This window comes from Zootoca vivipara, chromosome 12 (genome assembly GCF_963506605.1).
Source record: "Zootoca vivipara chromosome 12, rZooViv1.1, whole genome shotgun sequence".
Classification (NCBI taxonomy): Eukaryota; Metazoa; Chordata; class Lepidosauria; order Squamata; family Lacertidae; genus Zootoca; species Zootoca vivipara.
The window spans coordinates 33240035-33259634 of record NC_083287.1 but is presented as its reverse complement, the minus strand read 5'-3'; the positions used below and the strand labels follow the sequence as shown (position 1 = coordinate 33259634).

Genomic DNA, 19600 nt, shown 5'->3' with positions numbered 1-19600 from the left:
TTTACTCTTCAGCCTATCTCACAGGTTTTCTATGATGACAGTGATACACACACACACACACACACACACACACACACACACCATTTATGTTGCCCCTGGATACAAAAAGAGAGGCCTGTGTCTGAAATTCTGGAGATATACTAGATGAATTAATAGTATGTATAAGGCAGCTTCCAACGTTCCTATGTTCCCGAAATGTCCTCTTAGAGATGCAGCTAAGAACTAGAAAGGATCTCACTAAGATTTAGTTTTTCTAATTCACATAAACATACTATTCTTCCCCTCCCTTCTCCAAAAAGCACAAACATCTATTCTAGTAGAAGCTCATATTTTCAGGAACTGAAAAATGTTCATCCAGTGATTAGACATTGCATTTTGCCTTTTTTTCAGACAAATGCTACATTCTTCAACCCGCCCCAGTTTGAGGGACTAAGTACACCCTCTTCTTGACTCATAGGGTCTTTTGCCTATTGCATGATTTAATCAGAATTTTCCAAAGTACCCAGGTGCAATTTAATGATGCTTGTTGAGAAGTCTGCTATCTCATTGAAAGTCTAATATGAAGTGATTTGTTAGTTCATGAGTACTTAGACAACAAAAATACCAGTGGCTTTTTTTATTAGTCAGTTTAAAAGACGATAACTTAATATCACTCTACATTGGTGACATCTCAATCCTTTCTGACTGTACATTTTAGTCTAGCCAGGATTTTGATAGTCTATGAATTCTGAATTCTGTAGTAATACTTTTCAGTTAATATGGACTTATTACCCACTTGCCACTTAGTTTATCAGTTGGTGGTTAAATCCGGTTCTATCTGTGAAGTAAATGCCTACACATTATCACTGTGCAGCAGGCTGCCAACAGAGACAGTCTTGTCCTAGTCATTAACAAGCACAATGTATGCAGAACACCAGAGGGGAATTAAAACCACAAAAAATACCTCAGGGTGGTATTTTTAATATGAGAATTTAATTTGTAATTTCACAGATTAAGAATTTTGGCTGCATTAATCCTTTTATCAGCTCACAGCAGGTTATTTGCAGAAGCATAACCATAAGGCGATATTCATTGGCAGAAACACGTCTTTGCATAACGTTAAACATCAGGAGCAGTGAAACCTTTTGAAGGAGGAGAATAAAGATGAAAAATCATTATATTTTAAGGCAAGGTTTTGCTAAATGCCTCCAGTAAAAATTTTGAGTTACAGAAACACTATTTCTGTGTCTAGCAGATAATCATTATGGAGCATAAATAAAGATGCAAGAAGGGACAATCCCTGTATCAAATACTATAATTGTTTAAATTTGGTATGCATGGATAGAAATTGCAATCATATTTTAAAAAAACAATGAAGTTGTATATTTTGGCAAAAAAAAGGGTTACACTGTGAATTGATGGGATTTTGGTGGCTAGAACCTAGGTGATTTAGGTAACTAGTTGTGATGCTTTCTCTATGCACCTGAAAATATTTCCCACTTAAATGTTGCATTAATTTTAATTGTGGGTGCAGTATATCCAATATAATACTAGTAAGGAACCACAAACATTTTTCAATGTTAAAGGTCCTTCAAACCTCTCATCGTGGAATTCATCTACACATACTTTCAGTTCCTTTTAACCCAGAGACCTTGTAAAGAACTCCGCAAGTGGGCAATCCTTTTTTTATAGTTAGAGATATCCAATATGTAAATCCTGTAATGAATTTGCACATTTTAAAACTGATTATTTAATGTGAACTTGAGCTAAGGCCATAGTCACTGGAGCCAGTGTAAACATTATGGCATTTACAACCACATTGCCAAAAAGAATCCCATCCTTGTGGTGACACTCCATAAATCAGCTGTAATGATTACTGTGGCTACTCTTATTAATTTAATCCATGGCCTAAGGACTGGATTTTAATGTCCAAGTACCATGTTCCAAAGGTGGAAGTGGGTGGGGCCAGAGACTGAAGTGGGCGTGGCTAAAGAGAAAACCAAACAATTAATAAAACGGGTCAATGCAGGCCCATGCAAGCCTGCACAAGAGAGCCCCACCCCAGGACTGAGTTGATTTCTCCTCCTAAGATCAGGCAGCATTTACAGTATCTTCTCTGCAATCTTAAGGCTGTGGCACCTCAGCACTATAATTGTATTTGTGCACCCCTGCCTGTTGCCTTTTGCTATCAAAGATGGTTCTACCACCTTATTCAGAACCCTGCCATTTGGGGGTTAGATTTTTTTATTTTTAGAAAGAGATTACAAATGAAGAAACAAATAACACAGCTAGGTCCTACTCCAAGAGAATCTAAGTCAGGCAAGCACTGTTAGTAGGTCCTGAATGGCAGCAGCCAATAAAGCAGAAATAGTATATTCTCTCTTATTATTGGCAGTGTAATCAGGAGCTGGTTGCATAAGGTGTCCTGAATTCCCCTCTTCTATTTTTTCCTTATGCCACACAGGTCTTTAAGTAGCTTCTGAAAAGCAGGGGGAGGGACTGTCCCAACAGTTCTTTCAAACCATTAGTAAGTGTCTTTAGGGGCTGATTGCAAGAACTTCCTGGATTGGGATGAAAGAGTAGCACGAGAACTTGTCTTGTTTTCATAAGAATGTTGGATCACAATATTCCATTTAAAAATAAGTTGCTGGCTTTTTCTTGCTTGCTTTAAAGTTTGTGGGGTGTGTGTGTGAATATCTTAGTGCTTTGAAACTTTAAAAACTTTAAAAGTTAAATCCCTGAATTCTATCTTTTCCCTGCAGTGTCTTCTATTTTTTCCGTACCCAATGTAAGATTACAAGCAGAGGGTGGAGAAAGCATGAAAGTCTTTGGAAAAAACAATATTTATGGCAAAGGTCTATCAAACATTAAGCACTGAGGAACATGTTGATTTCCCACAAATAATTCAGGTAAGAGTGGCTTGTCTAAAAGTGTTTTTTTTTTAAGTAAAGCTTTCTCTCCCCCCACCCCCACTACCTTGTACAGTATGAAATCCCCCTTTTAAATGGAATAATTTATTCATCTATCTGTGGATTTTGTATGGCAGATCTGTTTCGTGGATAAAAATATGATACAACACCCTGTGGGATTTTGAGGTCCCACGGCTAGCTCTAAGCATGATTAGATTTATCCTCCCTCCCCATCCATGTCAGTGCACCTCACACATGGAAAAAGAGAGTTCCATGCTTTCCCATTACAGTGAGCCTTATGACAAAATGGATCAAGAGTGATTGCGCAGTGTTTTTACATAGTAAAACAGCAGTAGCAGGAGAGGCAGCACCCATAGGTTCTTATGATGGTAGGCTCCTGATATCATAAGGAGATATAATGTTGTTTGGGGAAAGGATATAAAAAGAAGGTGAGGTTTATAGGAGCAGAGGACATAGTGTGAAATGTTAAGGTTGGTTAAGGACTTGGTGTAACTGAATGGGCTAGGTCTCCAATAAAAATTTGTTTGAGGGGTCCCGAAGTAGGCCCATAAGAAAACTTGCAAACAGGAAACTGCCCAGAGGCTTTCTGAAAACACTGTATGTTAATTAAATACAGAAATCTTTGCTTGTTACGAGTTAAAATACAAGAGAGAACACGTGGGTTTGCTTGGCAAGACTGAGTGAGAAGTGTTGGGATAATTGCTTGCAATTGTTGAGGCTGAACATTGCAAACTTTCACATTTACAAAAGAAGTTGATGTTGGGACAACAGCTTGGTGCTATTGCATTTTATCAAAGGTAGTTGTTCCTCATTGTTGTTGTTGTTGTTTAGTCATTACATAGTATCTAAACATCTGCTGTCAGGATTTGCTTCTATTTCAGGGATATTGCATTTTTCCAGCACAAAAACCCCCAGAGTATGTATTCTCCAGCCAGCTGATCCATAGTAGTTTCAAAGTGCTGTGTGGAATGTGCCTGAATGTCAATTATTGCAATAAGACACTTGGAATAAGGATTGGGGTACTCAGTTCTCAGATACTCATTTTCCATCTTCAATTGTTGAAGGATTAAGGATGCCCTAAAATGTACCCATGTTTCTCTAACCCAGTGTATCTAACAGCTCTTTAAACTTATTGTGTTATGTGAATTCAATCCTTTTTTTGGTTGTTGTTAGATGAGTACTGTTGGTATTCCTTCTCAAAGGTACCCAAAGTTGTCATGTTGCCACTTCCTTATGACAATTGTCATTGTTCGTAAGGGGAACGAGTTGTTGGTTTGTTCTTGTTTTTGTTGTGCATTTGGGTTTTCATTTTGTATTACTGTGTTGTAAGCCACACCCCTGTAGCTCACCCCTGTGGTCTCAGGATGAAGGGCGATATACAAAATTAATAATGATGTAGTAGTAGTAGTAGTAGTAGTAGTAGTAGTAATACCTCAACATTTTGGAAAAAGCATTCCTGCCATCGTATATTTATGTTTAGGGAAGCTTTTAATGTTTAATAGATTATTGTATTTTAATGTTTTGTTGGAAGCCGCCCAGAGTGGCTGGGGAAACCCAGCAGGTGGACGGGGTATAAATAATAAATTATTATCTTTTCTTACAAAAAAGAGACTTTTGTAAACTGTTTCATACTGATAACATAGAATAACCTAGTTAAGTACATCTTTTTCTTCTTTTTTGTCTTTTCTCTCTTATTTTTTGTAATATTTGAAAGAAAGAGCAATAAAGATTTATAAAAAAGTGCATCTGATTGAAAGAGTACTTAATGTTTCCATACTCAGTTAAAAAGAAGCAATTAATTGCATCATAATTGCAACAATTTCTATTGGATATACTACTTATTTATAAAAGTATAAATAAATCTTGCCAGCTAGTTGCAGCTCCATGAACTGTATTTGAAACTGATACCAGCACTGGGTTGTTTTCAAAGTGGTGGTGATGTAAAAGCAGTCTACAAAATAATGGCAATAGCTTTCTGGAAGAATATCAGCTAGTGTAAACTGCCCCAATTATGTCACATGTTTCTCTGCAGCAAAAGATTTACAGTATCAGAAATCAGGCTGCCTGGCTTGTTTACAAGTTAGTTAATTTTTACTTTTCCTCCAGGTGGCATCCCTACTGGCATTTCTTCAACTTTACCTGTTCTAATATGAAACATCAACCCTTGCAAGTACATTTTAAATGTGGATGTTTGAAAGGTTTGCAAATACAACACAAAATGGTCAGAATGTATATAGGGTTTTGATGACCAAAACACCTATTTTTCTGTGATAAAGCACATTTGGAACCTGGTGTCACTAAATTACTTACATTTTCAAAATAAAAAAAGCCATACAGCAACTACTGTACCCAGATGGAATAAACTGCTGCTGATGGAGCTACACACTTGAGTATGAAACCCAACAGATTTCCAAACATCAAGTCATGGTTTTTTGAAGTTGCCTAATTTGAGGAGGAGGGAATTGGATCTTAGGAACAAAGGCAATGACAAAGGAAAACTGTTGCCAAATATATGTCTATGTGATTTTTCACATATGACAGCATGCATGTTTTGTACCTGTTTTTCCTACATCCCGTAGTGGGGTAGTGTTGTGTTTGAACAGGATGCAGCCCCTAATTTCTACAGATGACAAGATTATCTCCTGCTAGCAGCAGCACAAATCCCTAAATAATCTTTACTATACTTTCTGGGTCATTAAAATGACATCCTGAATGAGTATACCTAATAAAGGACAAGTTAGTAACTATTGAAAGGAGCAACTGCATGCATCTTAAAAACAATGGATAAAGTAAACACAAAGGGAATCTTGTCACTTTGTAGGCTATTTGATTTATTGTGATGTAAGCTTTTATGGATTAGAGCCAAAAACATGAAAGTTTATTCTAAGTTGACATATATCCATAGACATAGAGAAAATAATAATAAAGAGTAGGACTAATAGAAAAGCAAGCAAGCAAACAAATAAAATAAAATAAAATAAAGAGTGGGACTAAAAGATAATCCTGCAATCTGATCTCCTAGCGTCCATAGGTATGTTAGAAACCTAGGTTAAAACTGTCAGATACAAGCCAAAGATTGTACAGCACCCTTTATATGAAAACCCTATATAAAGTAGTGTTTAATTTGTAAATAGAGAGGGGGGGTAATGTGGCTTAAGCCCATTGGAAAGCTAGACTCCTGAACTTGAAATCCTAGATGTATATAGGCAGGCAGCAATTACTCAGATGTGAGGAAAAAGTCACTCTTTGAAACATGTTCAGAGGGACTCTGTTCAACCCAAGAGCTGGGACTTTCTCTTAGCAGAGTTCCACTCAAGTGGAAGGCATATTTTGCCACTCCACACTCTTTCCCCTGCAACCCCCAATGCCATTTCCCACACTGTTCCAGAGGGTTGGTGGAGGTTGTACAGAGAGGGGAAATCAACAGTCACCTCACCCAACAGTGGGAACCCTCCACCGAATCAAAAGCCTTTGACCCTGGATCCAACCCACTAATTATTAAGTCACAGATTCCAGGGTTTCTATTATTACTTTATGAATAATTTTTTAAATATAGTATAGCCTTATTATGATCTCATTATAGAAGATGCATTTCTGAGCAAAGCTGTGTCTTATAGCTTCACTGTGGAGTTGTGTGTTTTGCATCTCCCACAGGGACTTGCATTCAAGCAATCTAGAAATTTACTTTCAGAATTCTGCTATTCTTCTTCACAAATTGACATAAGTGTGGGCAGATAGATTTTGTGGTTCGGTGGTATAAACTCAGTTGTCCATTATTGCTTACATTTAGTGAGCAGTATGATTATCACTATGACAACGAAAGCACTAAAGAAGTAGCATGGTGATATCCAAACACTGGGAATGTCCTGTTAACAGAATTTTCTTAACTGACTACTTTGCATATGTGATTAGTTGTGTTTTCAACATAAGCTGAATTCCGCCCCCCCCCCATTCCCTCAGTAGCATTTACTAGCATGCCTGTTCACCTCTGGCTTTTGCAAACTGTGTAAGGCACTCTTCCCAGCAGTCTTGTGTAGCTACATTATTTTTGCAGGATTTTCTTTAGTCAAGCTGTGGGGGTGCCATAGTCCAGCAGTGTCTGTGTCAGAGAGTATTGTGAAGTCATTCTAATTCCTCACCTCCTTGTTCCTTTCTAACCTCTGTGCCTCATCACCGCTGAATCGCCAGGAACAGCTTAAACATTGTGCAATTTGTTCCCAATTTGACCAACACTGGGTCATAGCGCTTCAATCATTATAGTGAAGTCAGCCTGCATGAACATGTTTTATTAGACTGACCCTTGGTACCAGTGACCTGCCCTTCTATACTGTATTTTTTAATATAATTAAACATTGTAGTCAGGCTATGGCATTTTCTCTTCTTCAGGTTCCCAGGGTTAGTGTAAAAGTAAACATTCATATATGGGGGGAAATAGCAATTATATACTGCAAAATGTAGTGTGTGTGTGTGTGTGTGTGTGTGTGTGTGTGTGTGTAAAAATTAGTGTGAGGCAAACAGCACTGTATGTGTGTGTGTACACACACACACACACACACACACACACACACAATAATTAAGAAGATGGGGTGTCTTAGTATTGAACACGTGTTGTACCAATCCTAATTTCTCATGTATCTTCTTTCCAAATAATGTCTACTCATGAATGTTTAATTATTTCACTAATACTGCATCTGCATTAATTGAAGCTAGTGAAAAGGCTTATGTGATAAAGTTGTGGTGGGCAGCTGAAAGCAATCTGAGTCTTAGAATCCAATGACAGCAATGTTAAATGTAGCTGAAATTGTTGCATTCATTTTGTAAAATGTTAAATTAGAGAGGCGGACATAAAGCGGACTGTGAGATCCTAGATTATTTTGGCTGCTATTAGCATTTTTAGAGCCCTAATTTCAAACTGTCACCAACATAATGCTTTCAGGGATGTTTTACTACTGTCTTTTTGTTAGCATCAAAGGCATTAAATTGGTAGAAAATATCCTAATTACTATGCATATCAAATACAGCAATACTCTCATCTTGAATTGCAAGATTTATATTAGTTGCTGTGGTTAAATGTAATGGAAGCAAAAGGTGAAATTTCACTTTGTGTCAACCCACGCAGATGTGGGTTGTGATACCATTACTGGGACCAATATTCTTATGTCACATGAAATTTATGCACAGTTTGCAGACCATTGCAAGGGTTTCTGCTGGCATAATCCTATGCCTTGGAATAAATTGGTGTAATTGTTGGTTTGGGGAGTGCTTTTTTTAACACCTTCACTCCCATAGCCCTAACCCACATGGTATTTTACCATGAATACATTTTTCATGGTACCAACTGAATATTGCATATAGTTCAATGTTCAAGCATAGCCCCAGGTTCAACCTCTAGTATCTTTAGTTAAAGAATCGTTCTGGTACTGGAATTAGCAAAGACTTCAATCTGATATCTTAGAGAATTACTGACAGAGAAAATAGTACTGAGTGTTGAAAGTAAGAAATGCAAGTGTCACTCTGCACATGAGAAATTCATTCTCAAGCCCCTATGCTATGAAGGTTAGTTAAAGGACCCCTGGATTGTTAAGGCCAGTCAAAGCCGACTATGAGGTTGCGTCGCTCTTCTCGCTTCAGGCCGAGGGAGCAGGCATTTGTCTGCAGACAGCTTTCCAGGTAATGTGGCCAGCATGACTAAACCGCTTCTGACATAACGGGACACCATGACGAGTGCTAGAATTCACAGAAACGCTGTTTTACCTTCCCTCCTCAGTGGTACCAATTTATCTACTTGCGCTGGTATGTTTTCAAACTGCTAGGTTGGCAGGAGCAGGGACAGAGCAACGGGAATTTACCCTTTCGCAGGGATTCACACTGCCAACCTAATTGGCAAGCCCAAGAGGCTCAGTGGCTTTAGACTACAGTGCCACCCGCTCCCATGAAGATTAGTGTGTGGCTTGGGCAACAACTGGCAGAGGGTTATTGCCCTCTGAACTCCCATTGAGATATGGGCTACTGCTAAGAGAACAAAGTGGTGAGGATGTCAGAAATTACCCAGCAGCCAGTCTTGCAAGGGCATTTACCCTAAGTGCTTGAAAGGAAGGAAGAAATAAACAGTTCTTTTGTCACTCCTATTGTAAATTCATGAGTCACAATCTTAAAGAAGATCCAAGAGAGCTGGGAGCAGGCCAAAAAAATGTCTCTTGGTAGAGAAAAGCTAGATGTCAAAGAGGCTTCCCCTTCAAAACTTGACAAGCTTTTCAACATCCTCAATTGCAAGTGTATATATATTTTTCTCTGCTCTGAATTTGGCTGTCCTGCAGATGCTAGTTGCAAAAAGGAATTTCACATTAACTGTACATGCCCTAAGGAGATTAAGATCCCTATGAAGCAACTTGCTTTTATTAAAGGACAGAGGAGAGAAGACTGGTTCTGTTGGACCACATCAGATTGGCTTGCTCAATTCTGCCAGAGCATAACTGACAAGTCCAAAAGTGGAAGCGGCAAAAAGACTAAAGAAGGCTTGCTGAATATAAGCAGAGAAGTAAGCAGGAGGCTTCAATACCATCAAATGAAATTATTTTCACTGCTGATGAAAATGAACAACAAATAGCTGATGGCCTAGATGGAAATGATGAATTGACATTAGGAAAACCAAGTATGCCTTCCACTTCTAATGAAAAGACAGAATACAACACATTAGAAATACATAATGTTGCTATGCAGAGCATCAGATGTGGTGTGGGCCTGTGTGCTGGCTTGATTACTGAAGAAGAGACTTGTAGTTGATCACAATAAAGTCAAGAGGGCTCAAGAAAAAGTTATGAAATCCCTGCATTGGGTATTTGATTATCTTTGTCAGAAGAGTGAAATTGACTGCATCTTCTTTTGCAGTTGTGAAGATATACCGTATTTTTCGCTCCATAAGCCACACTTTTTTCCTCCTAAAAAGAGGAAATGTCTGTGCGTTTTATGGAGCGATTGCATGGTCCCTGGAGCTGGATTGCCCAGGGGCGAAAAGCAGGTCATGCTTATTATTATTATTATTATTTAGGAAGAGCTAAAGGCCAACAAGAGGGGAAGAGGGAGTTGAAAGGAATCTGCTCAGCAGCTGATTGCAAGAGATCGGGGAGATAAGGAAAGCTAGCTCCCTTCCAGGCCCTGCCCCCTTGCCCAGGCCTCCATTGTTGAATGTTCTGCAGAGGGAGGCTGCAGCGACATGTGACTGGCTGATTAGATTATCTGTCTGAAAACTGTAGAAATGGCTCCCTTTCCTTTCCTAAAGAAAATGCAGAACTGTGAGTTGAATCCCATAAAAACAGGATTTTTCCCTTTGCAAGGTAAGCTCAGCAACTTTGAGCTGATCCTCAAAAATGGATCTTTCCCCCTTTGCAAAAAAGCCGCACAACTGTGAGCTGATTCCCCAAAAACGGGGCTTTTCCCATTTGCAAAAGAAGCTGCAAGAAGCTGCACAACTTTGTTTTTTTAAAAAATGAATTTATTGAAGATTTTCCAACACACACATACAGAAATACCAAACATACAGATACACACACTTGCACTGTGAGGGACAAGGGATACAGGGAAGTCCCTCCCATCTTAAGTTCCAGCCCATCCCCAAGCGCTGGAGAGAGTAAGGAGAGCTCTGCCTCCAGCGGAGAGTCAGGAAGTGGTGTCCGAGGCTCAGGCAAGGTTGTGGAGCCCATGCCGCAGGTGGGACAGGAAGTTGGACGCACGGGGGGGAGGCCAATCCCCCCAACTCCCGAATTGCGACGCAAACGTAGGGGGAAGAGGTTGGGTCTGCCAAAGCTTTGGTGCTGGAAGAAAACGCGCCAATTGCCATTCGGAGGTTCTGACACCTCACCTTAAGGATGCATTTTTACTGCTCTGAACACTGTAAATAATCAGCACTTAATAAAAGCCTTAAAAGACCATGCTGGAGTCGTTACTCTAGAGTAGCCATATCAGGCCCTCTGACAGCAACCTCCGAATCTTTTTTTGGCTACTTTGGAGTGCAGCGATGAGCGCTCAAGAGGCTGAGCATTGGAGGCTGGAGGCCGAAGCAGCGAAGCAGGAGCTACGGAACCTCACAGCGCAGGCACAGCAGCAATTGCATGCCGCTCAGGAGGAAGCGCGAGGGGCGCAGGAGGAGCTGAACAAGCTGGTGGACCAGGTGAGGACAAAAGAGGAGACTGAGAAACAGTTAAGGGTGATGGTATTGGACCTGCAGAAAAAGTTGGAAGAGGAGAAAGCCGCTAGAGGTGGGGGGGCGCCCCAGCCGCAGCTAGTCCAAGTGAGAAGGGGACAGAGCCTAGTCACCAAGTTTAGCGGCGACCCTAGGGAGTACCTAGGATTCGAGACAGAAATAAATTATGCGCTGGAATTGCATGCAGCAGAATTCCCAGATGACGTGCACAGAGTCTCCTTTATCATAGAGCATTTGACGGGGGCCGCCCGAGAATGGGTAAGACCGCTCATCGCGCAAAAAAATCCTTGCATGAAGAACGCAAAATTATTTCTAGAAGCTTTAAAAATAATGTACGCTAGTGACAGTGAAATGGAGGCCACTAAACAGGAGCTTCATAACTTAACACAAGGAAAATCGACAGTTAGGGACTACTGGGCGAGATTCACCATGCTGGTGCACAAACTGGGGTGGGATCTGCAAAGAGCCAGTGAAATCAGCCTTCTACCTGGGTTTGCACGCAGACGTTAAGGATGAGCTGGCAAGAGGTCCTAGACCGCGGACTGTGGATGAGTTAAGCAAAGCGGCGCTAGCGGTGGGGGTGAGACAGGAATCCAGATGGAATGACAAACAAGCGACGCGCGCAGCAAAACCTTGGTTCCCACGCTCCCAGGACAGACCACATCACCAAACCCCACCCCAGGGCCCGCCCCCAGACCCGCCCAGACCAAGCCCAGAGCTGGAACCGATGGAGATCGGTGGAGCGCGCGCGCGGGCTTTTCAAACCCCGGCGGCGCCAAGACGCAAGGAGGGAAGAGGCGGGAATTGCTTTCTCTGCAACTCCCCCCGGCATCGCGTCAGAGACTGCCCTCATCGCAGAGAGTGGCAAGGAAAGGCGGGAACGGTTGTACCTTCCCCCATTGAAGCAGCACCACAGCAGGGAAACGAGACAGCCTGGCTGCAGGAGACAAGGGGCAGCAGCCAGGCACAGTCAGCAGACAACAGCCCCAGCCCGCCCACCCGCACAGAGAGGAGCAGAGCCAGCCCGCCCCTCCCAGAGCAGGAGTGGTTCTAGAAGTCACGCTAACGCTCCCAAATGGCTATCCCCTGACAGTCCTCGCCTTAATTGACAGTGGTGCCTCAGCCAACTTCTTCTCGAGAAACTTTGCAGAAGAGCACCAGATCCAGCTTCTGCAGCTGGATTTTCCCCTGCACGTAGCCACCATTGACGGCAGAGAGTTGCTGGGAGGGGCCATCACTCATCAACCCCCCCCATGAGAATGACGGTGGGAAGGCACTCAGAGACACTGGCTTTCAACGTCACAACCATCTCAGACCCCCCCATCGTTTTGGGCATGAGCTGGCTGGCGCGCCACGACCCCTCCATCAGTTGGCACCAGAGATGCATCACGTTTGGGTCGGACTTTTGTCTGGAACATTGCATGCAGCACCAACCAGGGGAGGGGCCTCCAATAGCCACGGTGGCCACCATGCATGTCAAAGGGGGTGAGGCGATACCCAAGCAGTACTGGGACCTGCAGGAGGTCTTCAGCGAAGCGGAGTCCGACCACCTACCCCCACACAGGTCTTTCGACTGCCAGATCAACCTGGTGCCAGGGGCAACGATACCCCCAGCCAAGCTGTACGCCATGTCAGATCAGGAACTCGAGGATTTGCGTGCGTTCATAGACAAGAACCTCAAACGGGGGTTCATCAGAGAAAGCAAGGCAGCAGGGGGCAGCCCGGTCTTCTGGGTGGACAAGAAAGACACGCAACAGCGCCGTCTTGTGGTGGATTTCAGACGGCTCAATTCAGTGACAGAGCCAGTGGCTTTCCCCATGCCCAGAGTGGACGATCTCCTGACAGCGGCACGCAGGGGCAAGATTTTCACCAAGCTAGACCTGAGGGGGGCGTACAACTTGATCAGGATCCGGGAAGGCGATGAGTGGAAAACCACGATGTTCACGCCTCTGGGCTCTTTTGAATATCTGGTGATGCCCTTCGGGTTGCAAGGGGGCTCAGCATGCTTCCAGGCCTTCATGCACCACGTCCTGGGGTCCCTTCTCTTCAAGAACTGCTTGGTCTTCCTGGATGACATCCTTATCTATTCCGCTGACCCAGTGCAACATGTGAAGGATGTCAGGGAGGTATTGCAACGCCTGAAGGAGAACCACCTGTATGTGAAGCTGGAGAAGTGCAAGTTTCACACCAGGGAAGTGGACTTCCTGGGCTACAAACTGTCAGACAAGGGACTGGCGATGGACAAGGACAAGGTGCAGGCCATCCTGGACTGGCACAGCCCCAGGACGCGCAAAGATGCCCAACGCCTCCTAGGATTCGCCAATTTCTACAGGAAATTCATCAAGAACTTCTTGCGGGTTACGGCTCCCATCACGGACTGCCTGAGAGGCAAGCAGAAGTTCAGGTGGATGCCAGAGGCGCAAGCAGCGTTCGAAAGCCTCAAGAGGGTGTTTGCGTCCGACCAGAACCTGTTCCATGTGGTGCAGGATGCGCCCCTACGCGTGGAGACAGACGCTTCAGACCGGGCGTTGGGAGCGATACTGTTGCAACTGGACGCCAACAGAGAGTGGAGACCTTGTGCCTTCTTCTCCAGGAAGCTGACACAGCCTGAACGCAACTACACGGTGTTTGATAGGGAACTTCTTGCGATCCACGCTGCTTTCCAGCACTGGCGACACTTCCTGGTGGGCGCCAAGCACCCCATCCAGGTGTGCACAGACCACAAGAACCTGGAGTTCTGGAGAACGGCCAGGGTGCTCAACCAGCGACAGATACGGTGGGCAGAGTTCTTCTCGAACTTCAACTTCTCCATCCACTACATCCCGGGGGAGCAGAATGTCAGGGCGGATGCCCTCTCCCGCAAACCAGAGTACATGGAGCAGGAGTTGCCACCAGCGCCCAGGCACATTTCCCCCCCATCAGCATGGTCCTGCGGAGCAGCAGTGGTGAGCGAGGCAGAACTCACAGCACTGACGGCAGCAGATGAGTTTGCCTCCCGCATCTTCAGAGAGCTGCGAGGGGGGAGGGAGCAGGCTAAAGACTTTGAGGAAAGGAGGGGTTTGCTTTTTTACAGGGGAGCCCTGTACCTGCCCACCAAACAGCTGAGAGGTAAGGTCCTCAAGCAGATGCACGACAACCCAACGGCGGGTCATTTCGGAAGGGACAAAACCACTCACCTAGTCATGAAACACTTCTGGTGGCCAGGGGTGCGGGAGGATGTTCAGGATTATGTAAGGGGATGTGACACCTGCCAGCGAGCAAAGGTGGTCAGAGCGCCACCAGCAGGTTTGCTGGAGCCATTAGCCACACCGCACAGGCCGTGGGAAGTAGTGTCCATGGACTTCATCACAGACCTGCCGTCGTCCAGGGGCAAGACCGCAGTGTTGGTGGTGGTGGACCTCATGTCCAAAATGTGCCACTTTATACCGTGTGCCAGGGCGGTCTCGGCAGAAGAGACGGCCAAACTGTTTGTTGACCACGTATTCAGACTGCATGGATTGCCTTTAAGAGTTATTTCGGATCGTGGCCGCCAATTTGTTTCCAGGTTCTGGCGGCGGCTAATGAACCTCCTGCAGGTGGAGGTCAGTTTGTCTACGGCTCGGCACCCGCAGACCAATGGACAGGCGGAGCGGGTCAACGCCATTCTGCAGCAGTACCTGAGATGTTACGTCAGCCAGAGGCAAACGGACTGGGTGGATCGCCTGCCACTGGCAGAATTTGCCTACAACAATGCGGTGCACGTCTCCACAGGGGTGTCGCCCTTTAAGGCCAACTACGGGCGCGACCTCAGATCTTTCCCGGAGAGGGAGGGGGAGGAGGAGGAAGAGGGCCCACAGGCAGAGGATTGGGCAGAGGACCTGGAGACGGTGCACCAGCAGCTCAGAGAACACTTGGAGAGGGCCAAGGAAGCGTACAAGAAGGGGGCAGATCGCCACAGGCGACCGGAAGAGGTCATCAGGGTGGGGGACAAGGTTTGGTTATCCTCGGAAGGTCTTCCCACCAGGGGGCGATGCAAGAAGTTAGCACCCAGGAGGCTGGGCCCCTTCACGGTCACGCAACAGGTCAACCCGGTAGCCTTCAGGCTAGCACTGCCTGAGGACATGAGAGTGCACCCAGTGTTTCATAGATCGCTGCTGTCGCCGTACAGAGAAAGTACCAGGTTCAGGGACAGCGATCAGCCTCCAGAGGGAGGGGGGGAGACGGGAGACGCCCGACAGCTCAATGAGGCAACTGAGATTTTAGACTCAAGGAGAGGGGTGAGAGGGCTGGAGTACCTGATAGCATGGGAGGACACTCCGCCGTCCCACAATGAGTGGATACCGGCCACGGAAGTACCTGAGGAATTTTTAGTGGAAGAGTTCCACGCCCTGTTCCCCCACAGGCCCAAGCCCTGGCACATGGAAAGGGAGGGAGAGGGGGAGGGGCGGGAGGAAGGGATCACAGGCAGCAGCTCTCCATGGAGATGGGAAGCAGAATTTGAGGATACGGAAGAAGAGGTGTGGGTTTCACCGAGGTCGACTACGTCAGAGGCAGGAGAGGACTGGCAGAACATTTTTACTCCCACCAGCTCTGACACCACTGACTTCTTGGGATTCCCGTCTTCTCAGGGGGAAGGAGAAAGATCGCAGGATTGGGGGGAAATTTTTACACCCACAGGCTCGGATGCCACAGACTTCTTGGGGTTTCACTCGTCCCCAGCAAGCAGAGAGCCCCTAGGGAGGGGGGGAGAGGAGCCTGGGAGGGCGGTGGATGTGAGGGACAAGGGATACAGGGAAGTCCCTCCCATCTTAAGTTCCAGCCCATCCCCAAGCGCTGGAGAGAGTAAGGAGAGCTCTGCCTCCAGCGGAGAGTCAGGAAGTGGTGTCCGAGGCTCAGGCAAGGTTGTGGAGCCCATGCCGCAGGTGGGACAGGAAGTTGGACGCACGGGGGGGAGGCCAATCCCCCCAACTCCCGAATTGCGACGCAAACGTAGGGGGAAGAGGTTGGGTCTGCCAAAGCTTTGGTGCTGGAAGAAAACGCGCCAATCGCCATTCGGAGGTTCTGACACCTCACCTTAAGGATGCATTTTTACTGCTCTGAACACTGTAAATAATCAGCACTTAATAAAAGCCTTAAAAGACCATGCTGGAGTCGTTACTCTAGAGTAGCCATATCAGGCCCTCTGACATGCACAATACAAAAATACAAAAAAAAGGAAAAAAAGGAAAAAAATGCAAGAAAAAAATGCAAAAAACACAAAGACAAAAAATATATCAAAAAACAATATCTCTAAATCTTAATCAACACCTTTTGGACTCCCTCAACCTCCCCCCCTTGGGTCCCTAATTGAATATTATTTAGACAGTATTCATTGCAATTATGCCAATTTTACATATTATTTTCTCAAATCTCTATTCTTATTTCTAACCCCAAATCCTATACTTCTAATTCCCTTTCTACCTTCTATAACTTTTTTCCTTCTGCCTATAATTTTTATTAACAACCAATCATCATTCTAATATTGATTCTTAAATCATAAATTGTTACAAACCATTATAACATTACTCCCCCTCCCCCCCAGGTCCAGATTTTCCAGAAGATTGTAGCGAAAGTCCATATAACATACCAGTGTCAGGCCATTTCAATCATCGATCTCTAACCACCTTTAAAATCTATTAACCCACTCCCACCCTTTCCCACAGGTTCCACAAAATCCTTTCCTCCCACTTCTGCCGTTTCCCACCTATACCTTTCTGTCTACCTTCCCAGGGGACGCCCTGCCCTCCCTCTCTCACTAGGAGGACAGGAGCCCTCTCTGGTTCATCTTTGAGGAGATTTTGAGTCCAGTCCTTTTTCTGTTCCACATCTCTCACTTGTGGAACATACTGCCATTCTTCTTCCTCTTCCTGTTGTGTCAATTCTTCCTGTATCATTAAATTGTTCAGTGTTGGTGCTTTCTTTATATCCTCCACATCCAATCTTTCAACCTCTGTATTAATTCTTCTTTCCGTGCTGCTTTCTCTGTTCACCTCTGTTGATTGTTTATTGTAGTCCAGCGACGAAGCGCATTCCCGCAGTAAGTTGGTGTAAACATTCAGTCCTTTTTTTATGTCACGCAGCTCTGCGAATATTCTTTGCCAAAATTGTTCTTTTCCAGCTGCTGGGTCTGAAGCCATCTTGTCTGTTCTATTCCCGTGGGAAACCCACCAGCCCCACTGCAGGAAATGGTGGAGGGTTTATTCCGAAACATTGTAATCCATTTTTGCCCGATCTGGTTACTTTGTCCTCACTCCAATCACTTGTAAAAAGTTTGCAATTTCCAAACCTCAAAGTCAATCGCCGAGGCCTCCGGAGCCCTGGACCCGGCTTCAAAGGGCTCAAAGTCCAATTGTTAATAAATTAGTTGCTTCCTTCTCTTCCCGACAGGGGATCTGTTTACTGTATCACAGTCTCACAATTAGGAGAGGTCAACTTCCTTTTTTAACCTCATCCGTGGCCAAATCTTTCAAATTTTTTAACTCTTCTTATAATCTTTTACTCACGGTTTCCGAATTGATGTCATTTGTTTCGAAAGAATCCACTGTGTTCTGCCGCCGGCACAAAGCTTCGCAGCTGCGAGGGTAACGATGGATCTTAAGATGGCCCCCGCGACTACCACCCCGCTCTTCCCGGGGCTCTCCTCGAGCTTACCGGCGAGTAGGGGAGTCGGGATCTGGGCACTGCAAAGCACTTCGTCCCCATAAAGCTCAATATGGGGCTCTTTGGGGCAGCCGCGGCGCTTTCGCGGCTTTCCCCCCCCCTCGCAGAGCCGGGCTGTCTCAGAGCTTGAAACAGACCCCGCTGATCGGCGCTAGCAGTAGACCGGAAGTCCAAAGCTGCACAACTTTGAGCTGATCCCAAAAAAACAGGGCTTTCCCCCTTTCCTCCTCTAAAAATTAGGTGCGTCTTTTGGTGAGGTACGTCTTATGGAGCGAAAAATACGGTCACTAAAGTTATGCTGAAAGCAGACAATTCAGATCAGTAGTTCCCCAACATCATCACAGAACAGCATTTTGTGTGCAGTGAGCCAGGTAGAATAAATCTCTACCACTTCCATCTGGAGAGGCTCAAAGAGAGAAAAACTAGTTAACACTGGCTGGGAGGATAGTACCGTGCATTGGGTAGAGGTCAAGCTTTGTTAAATAAGCTGATCTTGTTGATTGTGCCCCTCCACACCAATGAGTTACCCTTGTAACACTTGATCATAGTACTCAATAGGAGTGGACAGCAAGTGGACAGGTAACATTGGCAAGATTCTAGACACTGCTACAGAACTTGACATTGATCCTTCATTCACCAAACACTCAATTGGAGAACCTCTTACTCCAATGAGTGACAGTGTTGTAAAGGATCTGCCTGCTGATCAGGCACACAGGTATCAAATCACACAGGCCATAAGGACAAGAAAACTTCTCATGAATCTGGCCTGTTTTGAAATTGGTCCGGTGAGCCATTCAAGGTGGGTAACAACAGTTTGTCACAGATGGGTTTCAAGACATGATGTTAAAGGCAAAACCCTCAACAACTTAAGAACAATAGTGGAATACATCATTTGCATGTACTGTCTCTGCTTGTTCAACATCAGAATAAAGCACTTGGGGGTGAAAGGCCCATAGAACTTTTCAGCTGCAAAAGAAGGCTGTAGGGGATACTGTTTTGCCACCCAGCGCTCACCATGGTATGCATTTAGCAAAGTGATAATCCAGACACTCATGTGCTCAGATTACAGTGAGGAGAGGAAACCTGGTGTCCAAAAGATTGTTGACTTGAAGAGCAGAGATAATGACACACTGGGAGATCTTTCTGTACATCCAAGGAAGGCACCTTCCATCAACCTCAGTGCTTTGTCCCTGTTGGAGCTGATAGCCTGTCTGATGGAGTATATGAACCTCCTTTGACATGTAAACTTACTACAGCAGAAGTAAAGAAGTTCATTGATGAGCTCATGCAAGTTCCACAGTGGCCCTCTTATTCTCATTCTATATGAAACAAGTCACAAAGGCAGCAGGAAGGGTGCATACACAAGAGAAATGTGAGGGCTACATCAGAGGCCAAGAAGCAAGTAGGTGGCTGATGTCCGAGAATGAATCAAACTTGATGAAACTTATTATTAGCTGATGTCATTACTTTCTGATGTTGTTTTATGATTACAAGGTAATGTTGTGACAAACTAAGATTTTTATAGCATTTCCTGACATTTTCAGAAGGTGAAATAAAAATTGGAGGGCAGTTTATGTGCTTTTTAATCAAATGTCAATTTACGAAACTAAACGTTGTCCAATCACTAGACCCCTTATTGAAGAAATTTGAAAAAATTAAGTTTCACCCCCTAAAATGACACACCCTGCTACTCCAGGCAACAGGAGGTGAGCGGTCGTTGACAATAGATGGAAAGGACTTTTGGTGACAGGAATTCAAATGAGATTCCTTATGTTTGCTTTATGAAATGTGCAGCTAAGGTTTGCTAATCTAA

The 19600-nt window shown here is 44.6% G+C and overlaps 1 protein-coding gene across 3 annotated transcripts in view; it reads left to right on the top strand.

The window, feature by feature from the left end:
* Window positions 1-19600, top strand: part of CDK14 (cyclin dependent kinase 14) — a 237490-nt gene that overhangs the window by 174755 nt on the left and 43135 nt on the right. For all 3 annotated transcript variants that reach the window (XM_060280771.1, XM_035129982.2, XM_035129984.2), the window contains one exon: window positions 2742-2888. In XM_060280771.1, coding sequence (XP_060136754.1) covers window positions 2742-2850 — 109 coding nt within the window. In that variant the 3' untranslated portion in view covers window positions 2851-2888. The remainder of the gene's footprint in view (window positions 1-2741; window positions 2889-19600) is intronic.